This window comes from Pagrus pagrus (assembly GCF_965226575.1).
Source record: "Pagrus pagrus genome assembly, chromosome: 4".
NCBI classification, from domain to species: Eukaryota; Metazoa; Chordata; class Actinopteri; order Spariformes; family Sparidae; genus Pagrus; species Pagrus pagrus.
The window spans coordinates 31,156,177-31,178,761 of record NC_140188.1 but is presented as its reverse complement, the minus strand read 5'-3'; the positions used below and the strand labels follow the sequence as shown (position 1 = coordinate 31,178,761).

The 22,585-nt window shown below is 40.9% G+C and overlaps 1 protein-coding gene across 1 annotated transcript; it reads left to right on the top strand.

The window, feature by feature from the left end:
• Positions 1–169: 169 nt before the first annotated feature.
• LOC311256679 (aldehyde dehydrogenase, dimeric NADP-preferring-like) lies at positions 170–10,489 on the top strand. Its single transcript, XM_084351935.1, has 10 exons — positions 170–303; positions 2,350–2,540; positions 2,633–2,864; positions 4,782–4,867; positions 6,412–6,620; positions 7,173–7,290; positions 7,383–7,524; positions 7,615–7,781; positions 7,867–7,966; positions 9,820–10,489. The coding sequence occupies exons 2-10, from the start codon at positions 2,385–2,387 to the stop codon at positions 10,131–10,133; spliced, it is 1,524 nt and encodes a 507-aa protein (XP_084208061.1). The 5' UTR covers positions 170–303; positions 2,350–2,384; the 3' UTR covers positions 10,134–10,489.
• The last annotated feature ends 12,096 nt before the right edge of the window (positions 10,490–22,585 follow it).

Genomic DNA, 22,585 nt, shown 5'->3' with positions numbered 1-22,585 from the left:
GATTTCATTCAAACAGGCTACTGTGAGTGTGTGTTTGAGGGTGGGGGGGTGTGATGCATGTTATCAGGGATCTCAGTGTGTGGGGCGGGCAGAGTGAGGCTGGTGGTTACAGTCAGTAAAGTGATCCTGGAGCAGCCTGACTGTTAAACAGTGTACAATGAGCCCCAGTCAGTCAGTCAGTGTGACCTGCAGCGTGTCGGACATCTGAACCGCTCCACATCAGACCACTGGCGGATTATTGAACTGATATTTTTTATTTTCTGATACCTGAGCCCACTGGATGCGTGTCTGACCTGAGCACAGGTAAGTTTAAATAGTCCGGTTTTTCTGAATCAAACGATTTTTACCTGATAACGCGATCGAATAATCGATGTCGTGGCGTTTCGTAATCGTGCTGCATGAAAGTAAGACGCGATGAGAAAAAGAACACGTGCTGTAAATGATTTATTAATGCAGCCTGTCATCTGTATGACCTGAGAGCACACCAGCAGTGAAGCCTCGTCGGGCTCTGACGTGCAGCAGCGTTTCAAAAGTTGCGGCTGCAAATATCAGTCGGCCAGAAGTACTGTCACTGACAGCACGTCACAGCAGCCTGAGCCTGAGCAACAGCTTCAGATACAGCTGATTTACAAGCGTGTTTACTGTGAAGTGTCATGACTGAAGATATGAGGATCATGAAGGACGACATGCAGGAGGGGTTCAGCAGAGGTCTTCTGATGTTGTTGTCAGTGTGACACCTGCATGGGAAATTCATCTAGTAAGACCAAAGAAAATCCAAACTCTGGGTTCCATAGGAAACAACATTATATTTGTTTTATTTGTTTTATTTTTTGTATATAACAGTTGTTTTGTGTTTACCCGACTCAGAGTGTCTTAAAGGCTGGCAGGTTGAGTAACTACACGCTGTGCCACTGCACAAGACTGTTGAACAATCATTTATGTCCCCTCTGTGTTGTCATGTAAGTGCTGTTGCTGCTGTGTGCCCCTGCAGCTCATTAGATGGGCTGTGGTGAGGGCTCTGGATCATGTAGAAGTTAGACCAGGATTATTTGATGGTTCATTGTTAAAGCATAACCACAAATTGCAGGTCTTGGGGAGTCTTACTGCAAATGTTTAAAAAGAAGCTGTCAGCTGTATGTATTGCCTCTTGTGGTGTCACTCAGTGACAAGTTGCATTGTGGGTAATGAAGGCGCCAGGTTTTGAAAAACTTCCACTGGTCCAGCATTGCACTCCTACAGATGAGTGCAGGGATTGATTTGTGTGTTCTGCCATCTCACTGCCACGACTGAGGCGGCAGCTCTGTCTGCTGCTGCCTGCTGAGTGACAGCAGCATGGGTAACTGGTTCAAAGATGATAGACAGTGGCCCCCAGTTACTGACAAGGGTACCTCATGTGGATAGTTATCTTAATGTTATTCAGGTCTTACACATTAGACATTGGTAATGACAACAGCCTGAACAGATGAGGGGAAAACAGAAAACTTGTCTGTTCGTCACATTTGTGAAGAAGTACTGTGTAATATTACGTCACCAGCCAGCTAGCATAGTAAGAGCTGCATTGAATTAAAAACATTTTTTAAATTCATAGAGGGTCAAATTACAGTAATAAAACTGATATTAATTAACTGATAATAATCAAACTTCTAATATCTTATGATCAACTTCCAGCGAACACCTTGGCCCTCTGCCTGCCCAGGGAATCTATGTAAAGTGTATGGTCTCAGACAGCGGCTCTCATCTGAAGTATAGTTTTCATTTTCAGTGTTTTTCCAAAGTTGAAGTTTGCCATGGCTGTTGGAGCCGCTGACACCTGCACAGGTTCTGCCTGGTTACCTAGACATTGTTGCATAGAAAGTAAAGGTAACAGTAGAAAATCTTTCACTTCTAAGGACACCTTGCTTGTGAACGTGTGGATATTGTAGTGACATGCCACCACAGTAATGGTGACTTGTCGACTTCCTGTAATTTCCAGGATGCATCTATAACTCTGTTGGACTCATTATGGACAGTTAAACACAAATTATCAAAGTCAGTACAGCAGAACCAGAGTATTCACCTCTTTAATCTAGACATCGTTCTTCCTTTTCAACACCTGACACCTACATTACCCACAATGCAGCACACAGTGACATCACTGTAGGCACTTTGTCAGATTACATGCAGCTTCCTCTGGAGCCATAATAAGACTTTATACTGTGTTTTTCACACATGCAGTAGTACTCCCCAACACCTGTAAACACACTTTAATGTGAACAATTGGTGGATTTACCCTTTAAATGTCAGTTCTTGTCACTGCTGTTGTCAGTGTATATTCCGAACAGTCAAGCCTGCTGCCTCACGTGTCTACAGTTGCAGAATCCCTCAGCTGTCCTCAGGCTGTGTGTATGGAGAGGCAGGCGCTGCAGCGGGCCAAGGAGGCCTTCCTGAGCGGCAGGACTCGGCCTGTGGAGTTCAGACTGCAGCAGCTTCACGCCCTGCAGAGGATGATCACTGAGAAAGAGACTGAGATCTCCACTGCTCTCAAACAAGACATCAACAGGGTGAGTGGAGATACGGTGCACTGCTGCATGTAACATGTATTATGTGTATGTAATATTATATTATATTATGTAATATGTTGACTGTCCTGCAGAGCCAGTACGACACACCGCTCTTGGAGCTGATTGGCATTGAGAATGAGATCAAGCTGGCTGTAGAGAAGCTGGGGGAGTGGGCAGCTCCACGGCCGGTCGAGAAAAACCTCCTCACCATTAGAGATGAGGTTTATATCCAGCCGGAGCCCCTGGGAGTGGTGCTCATCGTTGGGGCCTGGAACTACCCCTGGGCTGTCACCCTGCTGCCCCTGGTTGGAGCTATTGCTTCAGGTAGAGGGCTTTTCTGTCTCCTGTCCCTCAGTAGCTTACTTACATTTAGTAGACCTCCATTGCTAGTAAATTATCATGTAAACGCCATCTTTATTAGTGAGAACTGTCAGTCTGACACCACAGAAATGGATCCTGACAGTCCTGCACATCCTCACGTGTTTTCAGTCGTTGCTGATTAGACCTGTGCTCAGGTTCAAGACGGGTGGAGCTATTCTGGGGATTATGTGAAGTTACCAAAGTCCATGCACTAATAAAAGGATAAAGGTTTAATTGTCACATGTTAGCCTGTGCAACAACAAATGGAAATGTTAACAAATCATTTTTTACACCCCAAATTCATATAATGTGCTTGAGTAATGTTAGGGTTAGGGTTTCAATGTGTCATGCTTTACCCTTTTGAGTGATAGTGGTGGTAAGAGTTGTACCGATCTAGAACTATATTTTGGCATTTAAGAGGGACGGTGTTGTAGTTTTTTTCTAAGTCAAAGGTAAGGTCCAAATAAAATATTAATAATGTAAGGGACGGTCTTGTAATTTTCAAAACTGAGATTATAAAGATGTAACCCCCCTCCCCTCACTTACCCTCAGTGATTTTCAGAAGAGTGACAGAGAAGTCATCCAGACATCACAGCCTGTACACAGAAAAGACGTCTCAGACAAGTTTAGAGACAACCCCTGTGTGGACAGTCCAAGAATATGTAGGCCTTTAAATCCTAGCGGAGATCCCAAAGATTTTCATTATATTAAATGTGTCAGGTTAACTAAGGGAGAGTGTGCAAACACAGACTCCAGACATTTAGAATACTATTATCTGATTAAATGATGCAACAATATTAACAACTTGGCTCAAATATTTCACTCTATGTTGCATCTTGGCGCTTCAGTGAAATATATTGTGTATAAAAGATGTCAGCATAGAAAATTGTTTTCTAACTTTAAAGCTGCTATAATGAAAAATTGTGCAGGAACAATCGATCGGATCACTGAAAGGTGTCGCTCATAGTGACAAACTCATCGTAAATAACCAACTCTTCAGTCCCCTCAGCTCTGAGAAGAATATTCTCAACTCTTTTTTTTCTTTTTTTTCTTTTTTTTCTTTTTACATTTTTCTGTCTGCAGCTTCACTGTTGTGTTGTGTAAGCCCTCTGTAAACTAGCTGCCCTGCACCAAACAGCAGACACGCACAGTTAGAGACTAGCTGGGGGACAGTGGAGCATTTATCGAGTTGATGGAGACCAAAACAGAGCACAAAAAGACAGAATGTTATTATTAACAACAACATTGCCCACACTTGATTAAAAAAACCCATTAATGCAGGTTTAAAGCTTGAGCAGCATTAATTCTAAACATTTTCCTGCTATCAAACAGAACAATTTTAAAGAAGTAAAATTGATTTAAAAAACATTAACTTCAGGATGGTCTGTGAACACATTGCTGGGTTTTCTCCATCTGTTTTTTTGCAGCATAGCATAGCAGCATAGCTTTTATCCATCAGTTTCTATCAGGTAGTTAACTAATAACTTTAACTAGTAAAACAATGAAAATGTATTCTTTAGCTCCAAGTGTTGCTATTACCTATTCAGCTTTGCTTTGATTCATTGATTTGACTGAGCTTTTAAAAATTTTCATTCTTTTTTTGTGGTAAATACTGTAATAAATAAACCCTGTTGAAGGGATAAGCATCACATATTTAGATATGAGTCAATTAAAATGTTACTTAGTGGCCTTAAATATGCACGTTGGTCAAACTTGTATGTTGCAGCACAAGTCTGAGGATATTGAGAGACAAATATCCTGGTGTGAACTGGAGTTTGACAGCATCCTCAGCCTTGCTGCATTCTTGTCCTCCTACTTGTGAGCTCTGCGTCACTCAGTGATCTCATTCCACTCACACAAACTCGTGTTCTCTCTCTGCAGGCAATGCAGCTGTGGTGAAGCCGTCCGAGCTCAGCGAGTACTCGTCCCTCCTCCTCCGGGCTCTGCTGCCCCGCTATCTGGACAAGGTCTGAACACCAGCTGCTATTGTTGATGGAGTAATGGTCTGAGCTGCTGTAACGTTAAAGCCTTGTGCCAACACAGTACAGTACATCATAGATATGTTCTGCTCTAGGGCCAAGTGGCCAGTGTGAGGGGACTCCCTCCATCAGCAGTGACTCATCCTTCCCAAGTGCTAACATCATCTTGAATGTGTCAGGAGCGTCTCAGCCATGCTTGATATGTCTTTAGTCACATTTTAGTCATCCATCATAGTTTGAGTCTAGTTTTATTCAACAAAAGTTATTACCTTTCAAATCAATTTTATTTATACAGCCCAAAATCACAATCACATTACCTCAGTGGGCTTTACAATCTGTACAGTGAACAACATCCTCTGTCCTTAGACCGTCGATTCAAGTGAGGAAAAACTTCACATGTTGAGAAAAAAAAACAAAAAAAACCCTTTTAACAGGGAAAAAACAAGATGGAAGAAACCTCAGGAAGAGCCACAGAGGAGGATCCCTCTCCCAGGACGGACAGACATGCAATAGATGTCACATGTACAGAACAGAACAACAAAGTCACAGTTTAGAAATTGCATTGACAGAATATCTGATACAAATTATAATATATGTAAAGTATGTGGATCCAGGAGACGACTGAGCACACGACCTCCTCTCCACCGTGGTGACCTGGAAGAGGGCAGGACACACAAGATAATCAGCAGTAAAACAGAGAAGATCAGAGTGAAGAGGCATCACATCTTACAGAAATGCAGATATAAGATATAAAATGTTTGAACTAGGCCTAATTTAATGACTCTAATGTTATGCTCAAACAGCAGGAAAATCAGATTTGTTTTTCAAAACAGATCTTTAGGACAGACAGCACTGTTATTCACAAGTGATCAGATTGGATTTTTGTGTCCAGACGTCACATACTGTACCTATCTGCATGGGTCGCTGTGGTAACAACATAGGCATCAGTCAATACGTATGCTGGTGATATGGCTTTCCAACACGGAGCATGAGAAACTGAGATCCAAACACTCACACTGCCCGGTCTCAGAGCAGACTGTTCTCTGTGTTGTCTGCCATACCGCTCCTACTACTAGTCGCAGCTTGGATTCTGCTCAGCTGCTGTGATGCACTTCTATGTCTCTGGATTCGAGGTTGTCGATGTGTATCACGTTGCATTGTGTTTTCCTTTCTGTCGAATTATAGATGGATAGAATAGATCTGTTCATTTTTTCTGACCAAGCCCTTTTTGCATTGAAGGCATCATGTTATATGGACAGAGACACAGTGGGGGGGGTCATCATGCATTCTTTAGATTTCCAATAGCCCAACACTGACATTTTAGTGGCATCTTGTCTCATCAACGAAAGCAAAGCATGGCCTACATTCGGTCATTGTTTTTATTATCAGAGGTCTGTTTTCAGCTAGTCAGTGTGTCATTTTTGTTTTAAATAAGGTTGTTGACAATTTTGTTTTTATCATAGTTCTCTTTGACAAAGTGAACACTGGCCCAGTTAACATTTTAGTTTTGGATCTTTGCTGTGGATTTCCAGGATCTGTACCCAGTGGTGACAGGTGGCGTGTCAGAGACCCAGGAGCTTTTGAGGCTCAGGTTCGATCACATCTTCTACACAGGAAGCAGCACAGTGGGCAAACTGGTGATGGCGGCTGCAGCTCGCCACCTCACCCCAGTGACCCTGGAGCTGGGAGGGAAGAGCCCCTGCTACATCGACAAGGACTGTGACATCAGAATCGCCTGCCGGTAACACACCACTCATCAGAGCAGCCCATAACACCAGCAGTCATGTACAGAGCTGAATAAAATGTACAGGGCAACGTGCCATTACTGGTTGGTTGAGTAATTAGGCCTCATGGTTAATGCTAAGAATACAGCACTTTGTAGCACTTTAATCAAAGAGAGCAAAGAGGAAGCAGCAGGAAGACATATGTAAGAATTCTGCATTAAAATGTCTGAAATTGACACGACCTTAGTTGTGTATTTAGTTGAGTTGTGTACTTACATTATCCCAAATGTTTCCAACAGTGTTCAAACCAGAGAAATCCTGTTCATTCAAGGTCGAAATATGAATATAATGTTGTTTTTTTGCTATTGGAACAAGTAAAAATGGATTTTTTTAAATTTGAGATTTCTAAAAGCAAGTCTCTATATCTCACTGAAAATGTTGCTTATTGGGCGATCAAGTCTTATATTCAGTGTAATGAGATATTTTGACAAGAAATTAGGCCAATACAGTTTTTGCTGTGTGCCTGAATATGACCCCCTCAAACACTGAAATACCTGCTCTGTGTGCAGTCGCATCACATGGGGAAAGTTTGTCAACTGCGGTCAGACGTGCATCGCTCCAGACTACATCCTGTGCGAACCGTGCATCCAGGGCCGAGTCGTGGAATGCATCCGACAAACTCTGCTGGTACCGACCTCTAAACCTGTCTGAGCTAACATCTTACTGTAAGTCAAACTGCACAGTCTGGAGTCTCATCTAGGCCTTTTGATCCATCCCAGGAATTTTATGGCGCTGATCCCAAATGCTCAGCGGACTATGGCCGAATCATCAACCAGCATCATTTCAACAGAGTCATGAGTCTGATGGAGGGTTACACTCCTGTTGTGGGAGGACAGAGTGATGCCTCGCAGCGCTACATTGGTAGGAAGATACAGTGAGGTAGTCAATCAGTCAGAGTATTGTGTTGAAATCTATATGTCTTCTCAATGAACACTGATGTTCCACATGCAGCCCCGACAGTGCTGAAGGACGTGCCCCCTCACTCCAGGCTGATGCAGGAGGAGATCTTCGGCCCTCTGCTGCCCATAGTGACTGTGAGTGACATGGACGATGCCATCCGCTTCATCGGCGAGAGAGAGAAACCTCTGGCCCTCTACATCTTCTGCTCTGATAAGAAGGTGAGAGGAAAAAACGGGAGCAAGGAGGTTTAAAATGTGTATGAAACTCTTTTTTTAATCTTTCTTCTCCTCTTGTCTCTCTAAGGCAATCAAAAGGATGATCGAGGAGACCACAAGTGGAGGAGTAACGGTCAATGACGTTATGATGCACTACACACTCAACTCTCTCCCGTTTGGTGGTGTTGGTAAGACTCAAAGAGCATTATTGTGTGTATGTTCACTTCCTTCATCATTAGGAGTGAACTGTTTTTCCCCTCCTGTACTGGCTGAGGAGGAATATTGATAAAAAGCCCCAGAAATAGAAAACAATACTGGCTGCAGATGAGAATGATTTATGGTATTTTTGGACAATAACTTGCAGAAAGCAAAGGACTTTTGGTGGGAAGCACCCAGTGATGGAATGGTAATAAATACATTTACTCAAGTACTGTACGTAAGTACAATTTTGAGGTACTTTTCGATTTTCTGTTACACACCATGTGTTTGGAGGCAGATATTGTACTGTTACTGCACTATATGTGCTTGATTACCTTAGTTACTTTGCAGTTTTCATGCTGCACCAGAGCCAAAGTAGCACATTTTTAAATTCATCAGCTATCAGAATAAAAAAGAAACAAACGCTGATTCTGATATTCAGAAAAAAGATGAATATCAGATATAATCAACCAGGCTGATAATCTCTTAGTTTACAGTATATACTGTACATATACATTAATACTTGTAGACTTACTGCTTTCATTTACTTTAACTTGTACTTTTGCTCCTTACGTTCATTTAATATCAGATACTTTGAGACGTTTTGAACACAATATCTTTACTTGTATGACCTTTGATACTTTTTTCCAACACTGGAAGCAACAGCAATATGCAGTGATGCAGCGATGAGTTACAGGCTCTGTTTGGATGAAGTCATTTTAAGACCACCTCCTATTAATTACATAAAAGGAGATGGACACAGATCTTTTCCTTTTCTCTTCCAACTGAAATTCACTTCAAGATGAATTCATCTTTTTTTGGCCACTGGTGTGCAGAAAACATCCAAACATACTGACAGGTCTGCAGTCACCACCATGTCAGCAGCTTCAAAAGGTGTTATGGCTTTTCTTTGTCCTCTTTTGGCTAGTGGAACAAGCAAACACAACATGGACATATTAGCCTATCACATAAAGCTGTTATGGCAAATCTGTTTACTCATCCAGACAGACAGCAACATTAGTATTTATTTGGAGTCATGTTTGTGTCCACCTGACAAATATGAAAGACCAACATGCTCTCCACTGTTCACCAGATAACTGTGTCTGTCTGCTTTTCAGTCCTGGGCAGGTAGAGTACTTTTTTAATATTTTTAAACTGAAGGGTGGCTGGAAACAACACAAATGGGAGACGTACAGTGACTGTAAAACAAAAACAACGATGAAAGAAACTAAAAAGCTCTGAGGAGCTGCAGAGTTGGTGATAAGGTGATAATAAATTAGTGAAGCTCCAATGCTATTTCTTTTAAATAAAAGTACACAAACCAATCTGATGCAACGGTAGTACACCACTGTGTCATAGAGCCCTGCCACACCAGCCAAGGTTGGGGCCAGTGGTGAGCGTCTGTGGCTCTAGTTGTTGTGGTGTGTCCCGCATTGTTGGCACTAGTCAGCCCTTGGTGAGAGAAATCACTCTGATTGGCTGTTCAGCTAAGTGAGTCAGTGTACAAAAAGAAAAATGGAAGAAGAAAGGAAAAGCCCCTTCAGCCTGTCGCGGTGGTGTATCCATGATTTCACACATCTAGTGCAGTTTCTCCTTACTTTCCTCTGCCTCTTCACCTGGAGTCAAGTTGGGTCAGAAATCTACTCGTGTGTCCTGAGAAGTTGTTCCAGATCTTTAGCTTTTCACACTGGGTGGTAGTGCTGTGAGAAGTTCACTGACACCCAACCTGCAGGACTTATGAATACTGAATATCAGACATTCTTCATATATCATATCGTAGAACTTTAAAATGCAGTTTTTCATTTCAAAACACTTGACTGGGGACTGTGTTTGACCCCTCCAGGTCAGAGTGGTATGGGCCGCTACCACGGTAAACACACCTTTGACCAGCTGAGCCACCAGAGGGCGTGCTTGGTCCGCTCTTTGGGCATGGAGAGTGTCAACCTGGCCCGGTACCCCCCTCAGGACCGCCGGCGGGCGCGCAGGGTGCGGATGGCCCTCAACTCACCCCTGATCGACATGTCCAAGAGGACCCTGGTCTGGGCCGTCGCTGCCACCATCATCGGCTTAGGCCTGTTCATCACCCTGCTGGTCATCCTGCTCATAGCTTCAGGCCTGAACTGCACCTGCTGGTACTGGAGAGGCTTCTATAACTAAAGACACTGCAGCTTCCCTTTGTAAAATCGATCAAAGACGAAGAAGTGAATCCTGTTTTGTATTCAGATATTTTAAAAATAAGATAATCCTTTGATCTAACTTTTATTTGCTGTGTGTCTATTTTATATCAGATGTCCCTCAGCGCTGAGACAAACAGGGTTCAACACTGACCAAACACACACCACAGTGCTGTCCTGCATTTTCCATCACAGGAGGTTAACATTCACTTTTTGAGGAAATATCATTATGAATACAAATTTGACGATGAACTGAGAAAACAACAGCCTACTTACAGTAATCCACAGATCAAATGCATGTATGATATATTGATTTTGCTAATAAAAGATTTGTTTGTACATTGTCATCTTCCATTTTTATTTAGCACCATTTATAATTCTTAAGGCTGTGTTTTTGATACAAGGGCACAGCTAATAAGCAAGTATTAGCACGTTAATGGCAAATCACAAAACCACAAAAAGCAAACAGCATATGCCAAAGCCGGACCCCTGAACCTTTTTGGAGGCTAGTTTGGAGGGGGTTGGAGGAATAGCTGAACACACACACACACACACAGTTTAGAGCCTAACACACACAGCAGGGCAACATGAAGTAGATAAAATATGAATCTTCAACTCACTCTGATTACTGAGAGCTTCTGTCCTCCATGTTGGACTGAAAACATCAGAGGGAGACACATGATGCCATGACAGCCTGTAGTTACATCATAGTTACCCAACCAATAGGAAGAAGAACAATCAATGATGCTTTATTTTACACATTTTGATTTATACAATTTATGAATAATTTCTCTGGAGGGTTTAGAAGGAACTTTGAGAGCAGTTATTAATTAAAGCAAAGTTAGAGAAAGTGTTCAGCTGAAAAAATGTGGAAATATCAAATTCAACTCGTACAGATATTCAGGTGTCTGATGAATAATCAAACATTAATCAAAAGTTGGTATGGGGATATGTCATGAGTGTTTCCTGGTTTTAAAGGCTCATTATAGTGAAGTGAAGTCATTTTCTGAACCAGTCTGTTCTGGTTCATTGTCTCGTGATAATAATTATATAAATGTTTGTTTACTTGGATTTAAAATGTTTTTTCCCCCAAACAAATTCCAGTTTGTGCTTTAATTAGAGCCAAAGTAAGTCCTGAAAATATCCTCAGAAATTATGACCCTGTAAAATAAAATGTTACTGAATAATCTGATCTATAAATGATAATCAGATCATTTATTATGTGGCATCTTTCACTCAGTAAAAGCACAACTCTACAAACCTTAAATCAACACACAGTTTAAAGTCATTCTGAGGCTAACAGATGAGAAATAATCGTTTGTGATGACCCGTCGTCTGGAGACTCTGACAGCCAGTGGAATGGACCAGTGAGAGTTTTGGGGGGCTGACCTGTTCTCCAGCAGGGTCTCTGTGATCAGGATCTTCAGACTGGGGTGGAAAGCTACCAGGAAGAGATCAAGGCTCTGCCCCGGAGAGCTGAGGTTGTAGAAGAGGATGTGATGAGACAGAACGTGTAGAGACTGAACCAACTGGAGGAGAAACACAGAGTTCATCTGTTTATTGTGCAGTTAAACATCTGCACCTGTGATTACATTTAAATAACATATGTGTAGTGCTGAAGCTGGTGCTGAAGCTTAGTTTGAGTTAGTGGACCCCATTTCTAAGCTAACATTAGCCACTGAGACGAGGCACTCAGGAACGTGCATGAGGTCACGTCCTTAGGAATGACTTGGAAAATCCGAGCCGAGTCCTTCACAGAGAAATCCACAGTCCAGCAGCTTTAAAAACAAACATCCTCAGGCTTGTATAGACAGCAGAGAGAGACAGGAAGGTCACGTTACAATCTGCTCACATATGATTAATAAAAAAGTGATTAATACATGTAAACACAGAGCACCTTTAAATCAGAGCGGTGTCCATGGAAGGACATGAATTTAATGTCCTGCACACCATCACCAGTGGGATTTACATTATTTAGACAGCATGTACTCTGTGTTGTTTCTATAGTGTATTGATGCCAAACAGGGAAATGTATGTGTCACAGCAGCAGGACAGCAGGACAGCACACAGAAATATGTTCATCAATTGAAAACATAAAAACTCAACCGACCTGAAATACATCAACATAGTTTGAAATAAAATACAAGAAAAAAAGTCATTATAGTCTGATAAGATATATACAAATCTAAAGGGTGGACAATTCTTACATACTGCACCTTTAAGTAAATGGATATTGTTCTCAGAGAGCCTTCAGTCACTTTGAACTAACCTGATGTATTGTTACTGACAACAGTGTTAAGATGAGAATGATGTCTTGCAGCATATTGTTGCATATTCTTAAGCTTCACGAGATTTGGATGTGAAGCTCAATACTCAATACTTTCATGATTTTTTGTAACCCTGTGTTTCTAGTCTTTGCACTAAGCTAAGCTAAGCTAAGCTAAGCTAAGCTAAATTGGCAGCTCCAGATAATAAATGTTGAACTATTCCATTAAATAAATACTGAGTTTCCCTCGTGGCTAGGTTAGAGTTAGAGGATGATCTGTTACCACATGCATGTTTTCTAACTCCAGCTCACTGAGTTTCAAATATCTTCTCTGCTTTAGCTGACGTTCAACTACTTTGTCAGTTGGCTCGATATAGGTAGTCAATCTGGCTGCCATTCTCTCCGACTGAGACAAAGCACTGATGAGAACAGTGATGGAGTAACTGAAGGAATCAGTACCATGACCTTAATAAAGACAGATGACAAAGAGCATAAAGAATGTTTTAGGAGGCAACTGAGTGACAAAGAAACAGAAACTTTTGATCAGGATCATTTGGGTAGTTTCTGTTGTCATTATGATTTAAAAAGAGCAAACACAATTGTTTGATAATAAATGGCTTCACCCAACCACTAACCATGAGTGAAAGAAAAATGTTTGTATTATCATTCATATTCTCTGAAAATGGCCAAAAAATCACAAATTCTGTCAGGGTATGTAAACTTATGAGCACAACTGAAGCTAATAATGCTAGATAATGAAGCTACATTAGCTGCTAGGGATGTTTATAAATCATCTGTTAGCTCATTTTGCTAACTGTTGCTGCTGTCTGGTTAACTGCTGCTGCTGTTCAGTGTTCCTCCTCTTGCCTACACTGTTTGACACTGTGCTGAAATTCTCCGACCAATATGGACAAATAATTACCCATATTGTATGGCATGTGTAACTATTTAGTTATAGCACAACCCCTTTTATTTTCCTAAAGCATAATCACAAGTAGGTAACAGTGTGTTATGTTGACCCACTGGTGCCAGTAGTAGTGTGCAGGCTGCAGCAGTTGCTTGTCCTTCTCTGTCTGCTGCAGATACATGTTTTGCTTGTACAGTAATAATCAGGCTAATCTACTCTGTAACTGTCCAGATGCACTCAGGTCATTTTTGGAGAAGCCTCCAACAGCTGCTGGAGGAGGGCCCACTAATCTGCCATCTACACCACTCTCTGAAGCATTTAAGTTCAGAAAATGATTTGCTTTGCTATGTTATTATTATTTCATTGTTGTTATTTTCATTATTACTGAATGTTACAGTTAAACCTTGTTACTAATTAAATGCAGGTCTTAGTCAAATTAAATGAAGCTTATTTGTACATGAAGTAGAATGACACAACAGACTTAATGCAGTGGTGTTACAGTATGGATGTACTGTATGTTTGAATACAGCTGCAGGTCAGGCAACAAGCAGCAGCAGCACCACCACCACATCCAGCACGCCACCTACCTCCAATGAAACGCAGCCTGTAGCAGGTGAGTTCTGTTAGTTGTAAGTCACTGTGGGCATTGTCTATTGTGCTGTTTTATTCAGTGTTTTTGTTTAAGAAATAATTTAACTGCTGATGATGTTTCCGATGGCTGTTGTCTGTATATTGTGGTGGTGGGCGTCCAAATCCTAATCTCGCCTAGGGCACCAAAATGGCTACAGCCGGCCCTGTGTGGCTGGATCACAGTTACAGTACAAGAATTACAAGCTGCTAACATCCCCAAAACATGAGAAGTTGAGGGCTCTCGACATTAGTGTGCCCTTTTTAAAAATAATATAAAAATAAATAGAGAATAAATAAATTCCTAAACTCTGTTCCATTGAAGTTAAGGGACGACCCACAGAACTGTCATGCCGTTACGATAGCTAGTCTCCAACTGTGTCTGTCTGCTGTTCGGTGCAGAGCAGGTTGTGTACTGTGTTTTTTTTTTATTTGCTGAAAAAAGCTGTTATTTCTCTGTGAGCTTGTCTCTGTGACAGACACATATAAAAGTACTGAGTAGTTCAGCTTCACATATCAACCTGAAACCAACACTGAGGAAATATTGATTACTAGTGGTATATTTTAGCCTAATGAACGTCATGAGTCAATTTTCTAAACTTCAATCTCATTTTTTATTGACTGAATGAGAGAATCACAGGTAGAATGAGCGACAGACAGAAAGAATCATCAACAGAGGTAACACATAAACTGAAGGTCTTCCTCATCCAGGAGAAGACGCGTCGGAAACTAATCTTCTTCTGACGCTTCTTCTTTGCAGAACATATTGAGACATATTGTTTGTTAGTGTTTTTGTTTTATTTGTTTACCTTGTATAAGGAACATTTCCCACTGACGAACCTCTGCAGTTAAAAGCCTGCTGTTGTTTCTGATACTTAATGTTTACTGAGCTTTGGCTCTTGTCTCTACGGAAGCCCTAAAGGGCCATGCATTCATACATTTTATTTCCTCCGTTTTTCCGTGATAACGAGTTAATTTCATTTGTTTTCTTGAGATCTCGAGTTATTATCTCAAAATTACAACTGCCGTTTTCCTGAGATAACGGGATCATTTCCTTGAGATCTTGAGATAACAAAACTTTGTTTTCCCGAGATAACGATATAATTAATTCAAGATCTCGTCATTAACTACATAGCTGGTCAGCTACTTTCAGTGTTGGTCACTGAGGACCCTGACGTCTTCTTCAGGCCAGACTGAAAACTGAAAACACCACAAAAAGTTAGAGTGTTATTGCTGTTATTGTCATCACATCTTAAAGCTGCAACAAGGAACTTTTCATTTTTGTTGATTCTGAGGATCCTGTGGACCAAAACCTCCTGAAGTAAAGATCTTGATCTAGCTATCGTGTGGATTTAATGCGGAAGTGAGTGAAAGACAAAGACAAAGGCAACAGGTTCTCAGGTTCTGTCAATGCTTTTCTCATCCTTCAGAGAAGTGGAAGCAGGCTCACCGAGTGCACTCTCCAGATCTTCCATCGGCTGCATGTCCCCGGCTTCTGCAGGACGAACCCAGTTTGTATTGGTACAGTGATCTGAAAGTTAAGGTGTGCACATTCCTCTGTGTTTCACTGAACTGTTTGACTGCAAAAAAGGTGCAGGAAAGTGAACGTTACATTACAATTATTTATCTGACAGATGTGGGGGTATGTGAAGCCTTCCCCCAGTATAGGTTTCAGTCAGACGGTCATACATTAGAGAGACATCAGTCATCAATCATCAGTTCTTCATATAATGGAGGTCCCTTCCATCCAAACCGAAAGGAGAAAACAGTTTGTTGAAAAAAATTCAACAAACATTCTTCCCAGACCTAGTTAAAGTTAAGACTAAACCATAGAAAGAAAAAAATAATAACTAGACTATAATGATTTTCATTTGTGAGTCTTGTTGGTGTTGCACAAGATTAAGTCTAATCATTTTTCTGACTTCTTAATTTTTATATTATTTATTAATGAGTCCGTATAGTTTTTGCTTTGTTGTGTGTTTAGCTTAGAGAAGTACAATAGTAATTTCATTATACAATCTTTGTAGCATGACAATTAATTTTCAATCTTGAATTGTTGTAATTTCTCTGCACTTATATATTTGCTGTATAATAATGTGTTTGTATGGTAACGTGTCAAGCTGTTTTAATCTTCTTTGAGTTAATGCTGCAAATAAATTCTGCTGATACTAAATGATAGAATATGGCACATACTAACAACAATACATCAGTGAGGATGTGTTTCTGTCCTATCAGTTGTCTCTCTGAAGTATAATGGAATCATTCTGTCTGTGGCCACCAGGTGGCAGCAGGGACCAGGTCAACAGATCAAGGTGAGGATGGGAGTCGACACAAGGAATATTTATCAGCTTTCCAGTGAGTTATAGACAACAAACAATATGGAATTACACTGATGTCTAGAGAAAATTTAGTTTCATCCTGTACAGTCAAAGACAAGTTTGTTCCATTATTGTAAAAGATCTGCATTTGTCTTAGTAGAAAGACTCAACCACTGAGTGTACAAACTATAGCCTCCCAAGTAACAGTTATAACACATCATGACAAATATAATGAGTCCCATAGTTATTTGGCCAAAGTGCAGTTAAGGCCTTTGATACACTGAAGCAAGCACCCTGTTAGCATCAGGCTCTCCCTGTTCCCCTCTGAGATGCTCTGCTAAGCTCCGAACTGACAGCTTTATCACTTAATAGGTCTGTGGATATCCAAGCATTCAGCTTGTAAACCAGGAACAGGAAGCAGCTGTCACCTCAGCACCCTGCGTCAGCTCTAACAGGCTCACTTTAGTTGTACTGAGTTCCTGGAGGCCTAAATAACTGTTGCATAACCACAGCAGAGTCAGACTGTTGACACAACCTGGACTTTAAATCAGTCAGCGACACCACTCCATGACTTCCACAGGAAAACAGTGGACTGTTTATTCAGTGAGTGTTCCAATCAGTACGGATTTACACCTGCCTGGCTGTGATAAATCTGCAGGAGTTGATAGGTGAAATGATCACTAGCTAACAAATAACAAGTGCTGCACCATATTTCAACTCGGAGACCTAGAAGTCCTTCTTCTTCAGCCATAAAGCAACTGACAAAGCAGCTCTGTCATCAGTAACTCACATGGACACATTATTACCTCAGAGTCAGTCATTTCTGACTGGATCTGCTCTAATTAACTAACTGTGTGAATGGCACTTTATTTGTGTCAATTACAGGCCTCAGTATCTCAGGGCAGACTGGTGCTGTCAGGTGCTGTCACATTCCCACAGGTTGCTGAACATCAGGAAAGGTCTCGGATTTCACTGAAAACCTGGAATGTACACTCTTGGATACGAGCACCTCCAAATGTTGCAGAGATTTTGGTCCTAATGTTGACTTCTCTGCACCATCCTGCACATTTTCCAGCCACACGTGCTGATCAAGTCTGGTACCGTGCTACAGTGCAGTTTTGAAGTATGTGTATTTTACTTAAATATGTGCACATTATACTTCTACTCAACATTTCAGAAGGAAGATTGTGAGTGTTCTACTGCCAATATCCATTGACATGACCCTGGTCAACAGCAGTGTTGTAGAATGCTCTGGCACTTACCATTTAACGATAATATTATTGCATACATATGTTTCCTCAGCTTATGTCTTTTGCCAAGCTCATTCATTCTAATGATTGTTCAGTAGAAACAGGACCTACTGACAATGTTGGAAAAGTGAATTTGAAAGCAAAATACCAAATACTTTTCAGTGGAAGAAGACGAACTCCGGCAAAGCTATGATAGGAAGACATACAGTATATCTGCCTGATTAACTAAAGCAAACAAGAACAAAACTGACAATATACAAAAATATAAAAACATCACATGCCAGCAAAAAAATGACAGTGAGTTTATTGCAAAAGTTCACGGATAATACATAAACGAAAACATCTAACATCCCACTTCTAATTTGTAAGGTTCAGGGAACGTCACCTTTGAATTACAGTAAAAAATATAATTCCTCTCCTTTATACCACAAAAAAGTTTTATCTACTTGAATCACTCTGTAAATGTGAATGTGGCTGAGCTACACTGAGATATACTGCAAAATGTAGTGAAACTACTACTGCATGAAGTCCCCAACACTTCTTATTGACTTGGAGTGCACAATTTATGTAATCTGAAGGTGTTTGCATTAATAAGAAGGCATGGTAATAAAACTGGCCATTGAATATAAAAGAGTTTTTTCAGGGAACCAGAACAGGACCAAAGCAACATAATCTGCCCTTTCATACCTGGAGATACAGTTTCACTTCCCGCTCAGACTTTTGTGTTTGGTCTAGACTCGAGTCCTGAAATAAGATACTGAGAGTTTGAAAAGTGGGTCGGCTGATCTGAAAATGGACTACTGGCATTTAATACAGTCAAACTAACTGTTGTTAAAGTTGGGTTATGGGCCATATTTAGCAGCTGATGTTTAAAAATATCACCATTTAGCTGGATGTGAAAATCTTAAGTGAGTGACGAGATCACTACTACAATTATAAGCCCAGCCCGGTTGCCAGGACAAAATGTTGTCACTTAATGTTTTTGCAAGCCTGAAATGCTCCAATGTAAGCCAATGACCACGGTTCAAGACTGCGTATAAACATTGTGTGACGATTAGGTGTTTGAAGCAGGACCCAAATGCGGACAACCAAAAAGGTTTAAAGGAATGTATTAATCAAACTCAAGTGGAGTGCAGAGGTAGTAGTAGCTGGCTTGGACTGTGATAGCAGGTGAAGTTGTGGGGCTGACAGCGGAGTCGGCAGCGGCTCAGTGGGGACACAGGAGGAGGAGACGCAGGTGTAGGCTCAGACTGTGGGTCAGCTGGCGCGGTAGCCGGGCTCACCGCAATGTCAGCTGTGGCTTGAGAGGAGACACTGGTGGAATGAGGCTGAGAAGGTCCAAAGTTGAGTTGAAGCTGGTGGCAGAGGTGTGGGAGGCTGGGTGGCAGGGTGGCTTGTGGAGCTAGGGCATGGAGGTAAACCAACACTGGAGAGGTTGATGAAGCCAAGGTTGGAATGGAGAAAGAGCAAAAATACATACATGCAAATAGTCACTGAGAGCGCTAAGAGCAGGTCAGCCATCTATCACGTTATGGAGTTGAAAACAATCAATGGCAGCGAGTGGAGAGCAGACCAGAGTATTTAAGGTTGAGCTGATGATAAGATGAGCTGCAGGTGTGAGAGAGGAGGCAGCTCCAGCCATCAGGGACATGCCCAGCCTCCGCAGAGGTTGAGTATTGTTAACCAGAGCATAAGCACAAGATACACTTGAAAACTGGACAGAAAGAAACGTAAAGTTTCAACATTAAGAAATGTAAAATTTCAACACATGACAGAATATGCAGAAACATACATAGCCAACATTTATTCAGGCAATTGGGTTACTGAGTCTTAAAGGGGCTTAAAATGAAAAATACATATTTCTATTTACACCAACTTGGAGCTCCACCTTTACATGGTGGTTGAACTAACTACCACATCCCCTGATCACACACGCCATCACAACATGCCATCTACTTTTCAGACCTGTCTCTTATCTGTTTGAGTTAAAATAGAGTGAATATCTAAACCTCAATACAAAATCAACACCAGTCACTTTGAAATGTGTTTTCTAATGCAAATGGTGCTTGAGAAGATTTTTCATGTTGGATAAGATGTAATCATCCTAAATTCAGATATTATGACATTTTTAAGTTTTCTTCAAAACTAAAATGTGAACGTGTCATCTGGTTACATGTTATATTATAGATGAACCTGGTTGATACAAGACTTTGATTGCTACAATAGCAGGTTCAACATCCAGCTCTCTGACATTGTTGTGATATGTTCTGTTTGCAGATGACTCATGCACTGCAGTGGTTGTAGTAGACTGTGCTGTAGTTTCAGGTCTTTGTTTCTGCTGGACTGTAAAGTTTACTTTTGCAGAGATTTGCCCTCATTTGTCCTCCAACCACAGTCTGCCAGAGATCCTTCAGCCCAGCAGCTGCCTGACTGAACTGTGCTGGCAGTGAGCCTCACACACACACACACACACACACACACACACACACACACACACACACGTCCTCAGTCACACTGCTGCTTTGGAGAGAAGGATATCCCCCCTCTCACACACATATTTCATTCTGCACAGCATTAGGCTTTAAGGTACTACATGTGAGATACAGTATTTATCATGTATCCTGTCTGATGCTAACAGCACATGAATAATGTATCGTTCCAGGTTTGGAAGAGAACACCTTTGAAGATCAAAGTCTGAAATCTTGACATCGATTCAAGAACAGGTGTGGAGGTGAACATATGTCTGCCTGCATTCATGATGGGAAAGTTTGTACGTGTGCGTACGTTCAGCAGGTCTGAAGTCATTCTGCTGTTTGCCTGCTGCTAGTGTCTGATTCTGGTTAGAGCGTGATTTATTTCCCTACAGACACACATTATCTGATCAGTTTCTTGTTTAGAAAAGGTCATCTTGGTAGTCAAAGTAGAATGTTCCCACAAGCTCCATTATTCATTCTGAACATGAGTTTATTTTACTATGAAATTTGGTTGAAATTGGAGAGGGCCTGATTTTGTTTGGTCACTGACTGGAAGAGCTCCTGCTGTCTACTTTCTAGTTTCCCTGGTGACCCCGATGGCCTCTGCTCATCAATAGGCTCAATGGCTCATTCAGGCACGGCAGGCAAACCCCCGAGGCAGCGGTGTAAAATGTAGGCTACACACTGTAATGCAGCTGTTAGGCAGATGTAATGGCAGAGTTGTGCTTTGCTCCTCCTCCTCCTCCCCCTGATGGACTGTTGACCTCCAAACCAGTGTTTCATTATTTCATTGTAGGAGGAAACTGTGTGAGTTTGCTGTAACACATGATGCTGGTTGGCATCATTTTTGTGTGACTTCACAATCATATGAAAACAGCCTTAAAGGATAACTCCAGCAATTTTACACTTTGACATGTGTTTTCAGATCTTGGGGAGGCTAAGTTGTGTTGTGGTTCTGCTGTATCAGGTTTGATCATTTCTTTTCAAACTGTCCATAATGAGTCAAACAGTGTTATAGGAGTGCAATGTTAGACCAGTGGACTGCTTTTTAAAACTGGCAGCTACATTATCCACAATGCAACTTAGCCACTGAGTGACATCACTGGAAGCAGTTCATCAGATTACATGCTGCTTCTTCTGGAGCCACAGTATATAACCAGACAACTTTACATGTAGTTTAATGACCTTATGTTCAGTTGATCAGTATGTGTTATTGAACATTTAAAAATATGAATCAGGTATGGTAGATATGCATGCAATGGACGTCTACAGGATCGCTGTCAAACGTATAACTGTACTGTACGTAGGTTCAGCACTTATCAATACAGAAAGTAATAACACTACTCTTTCGATATGCATTTTTCCTACACATTGTTTTGGTATGATTAAGACTGTAGGAGCAGATACAAATTAAATGTGTTTTCACAGCATTTGTTAGGTATTTTGTATTTATTTGTTTTGTTATTTTGTTGTTTTTTCTTGGGTCTATATGCATAATCCTTGAATGTTATATTTAGCTATATAAAAGAATGCACAGATGTTTATTTACTCAACTACGGAATGTATGAATGTTTTGGTAAAATAAGAAGCAAAACAAAGTAACTATCATCACGATGTGAAAAATATTACATGATGAACCCACAAAATATCACCACATTCTGCAGTTTGCTCCAGTTTTACAGAGCTTTTAGCATCTTTCAGTTCATTGTTTTGGTTTTCAGGCCTGCAACTTTTATTGTTTTCAGTAGAACTAAAGCGTTGTTTCCAGCAGCAGCAGACAGCTGTTTTCAGTTGAAAAAGCTCTTTACACCACAAATGACAAACAAAGTTAGTGATTAGCTGTTGAACATAGCGGCGTATTTAGCAGAATAAGAGCCAGATAGTTTTGTTAGTGAAGATTAAAACAGAGTTTAGATTTATCAGGTGTGCAGACACACAACTAGAAATCAATGCCAATGTTTCTCTCTGTGTGCTGGATGTGTAAACAGGCAACTGATTCATAACAAGTTCACTGTATCAACTTTATAAGAAGAAGTGTCATGTGTTGACAGGATTTTTCCCACCGTCTCCAAGTGGTTGAAAAAAATGATTGATGATTATTATTTCTCTTTATGGTTACATAAAGTTATTTTAGTTTTTATTATTATGTTACAGCAATTTTAATTATTATCAAAATGCAAAATGGCAAGAAAAGTCTGTCTCTGTCATACGATTGGATGAAAAGTGAGGGGACTGGTGACAACAACTCCTAATTCCATTATCATCAAAGTATTTTATAATGTCTCATTTGTTCTTGAAATATTGATCATTTTCTATGTGTTCTGTGTGGACAGATATAAAATGAGCAAGTTCACATTATGGGCGAGCAGATAAACTGAATATCTCACGCTCTAACAACACTGAGTGTAAAAGATATGATGTGTGTTGTAAAAGAGAGAATTTAGGAAATATTATGAAAAGTATCGACTCTTCACATGATACATTTCACCCTCTGGTAAATCGCTGCATCCTGCAATCCGTGAATGACAGGCATTTTTCATTACTAAGGTACTGTTGCTATGGTAACCGCTCACCCCCCGACCTTGAGATGTGG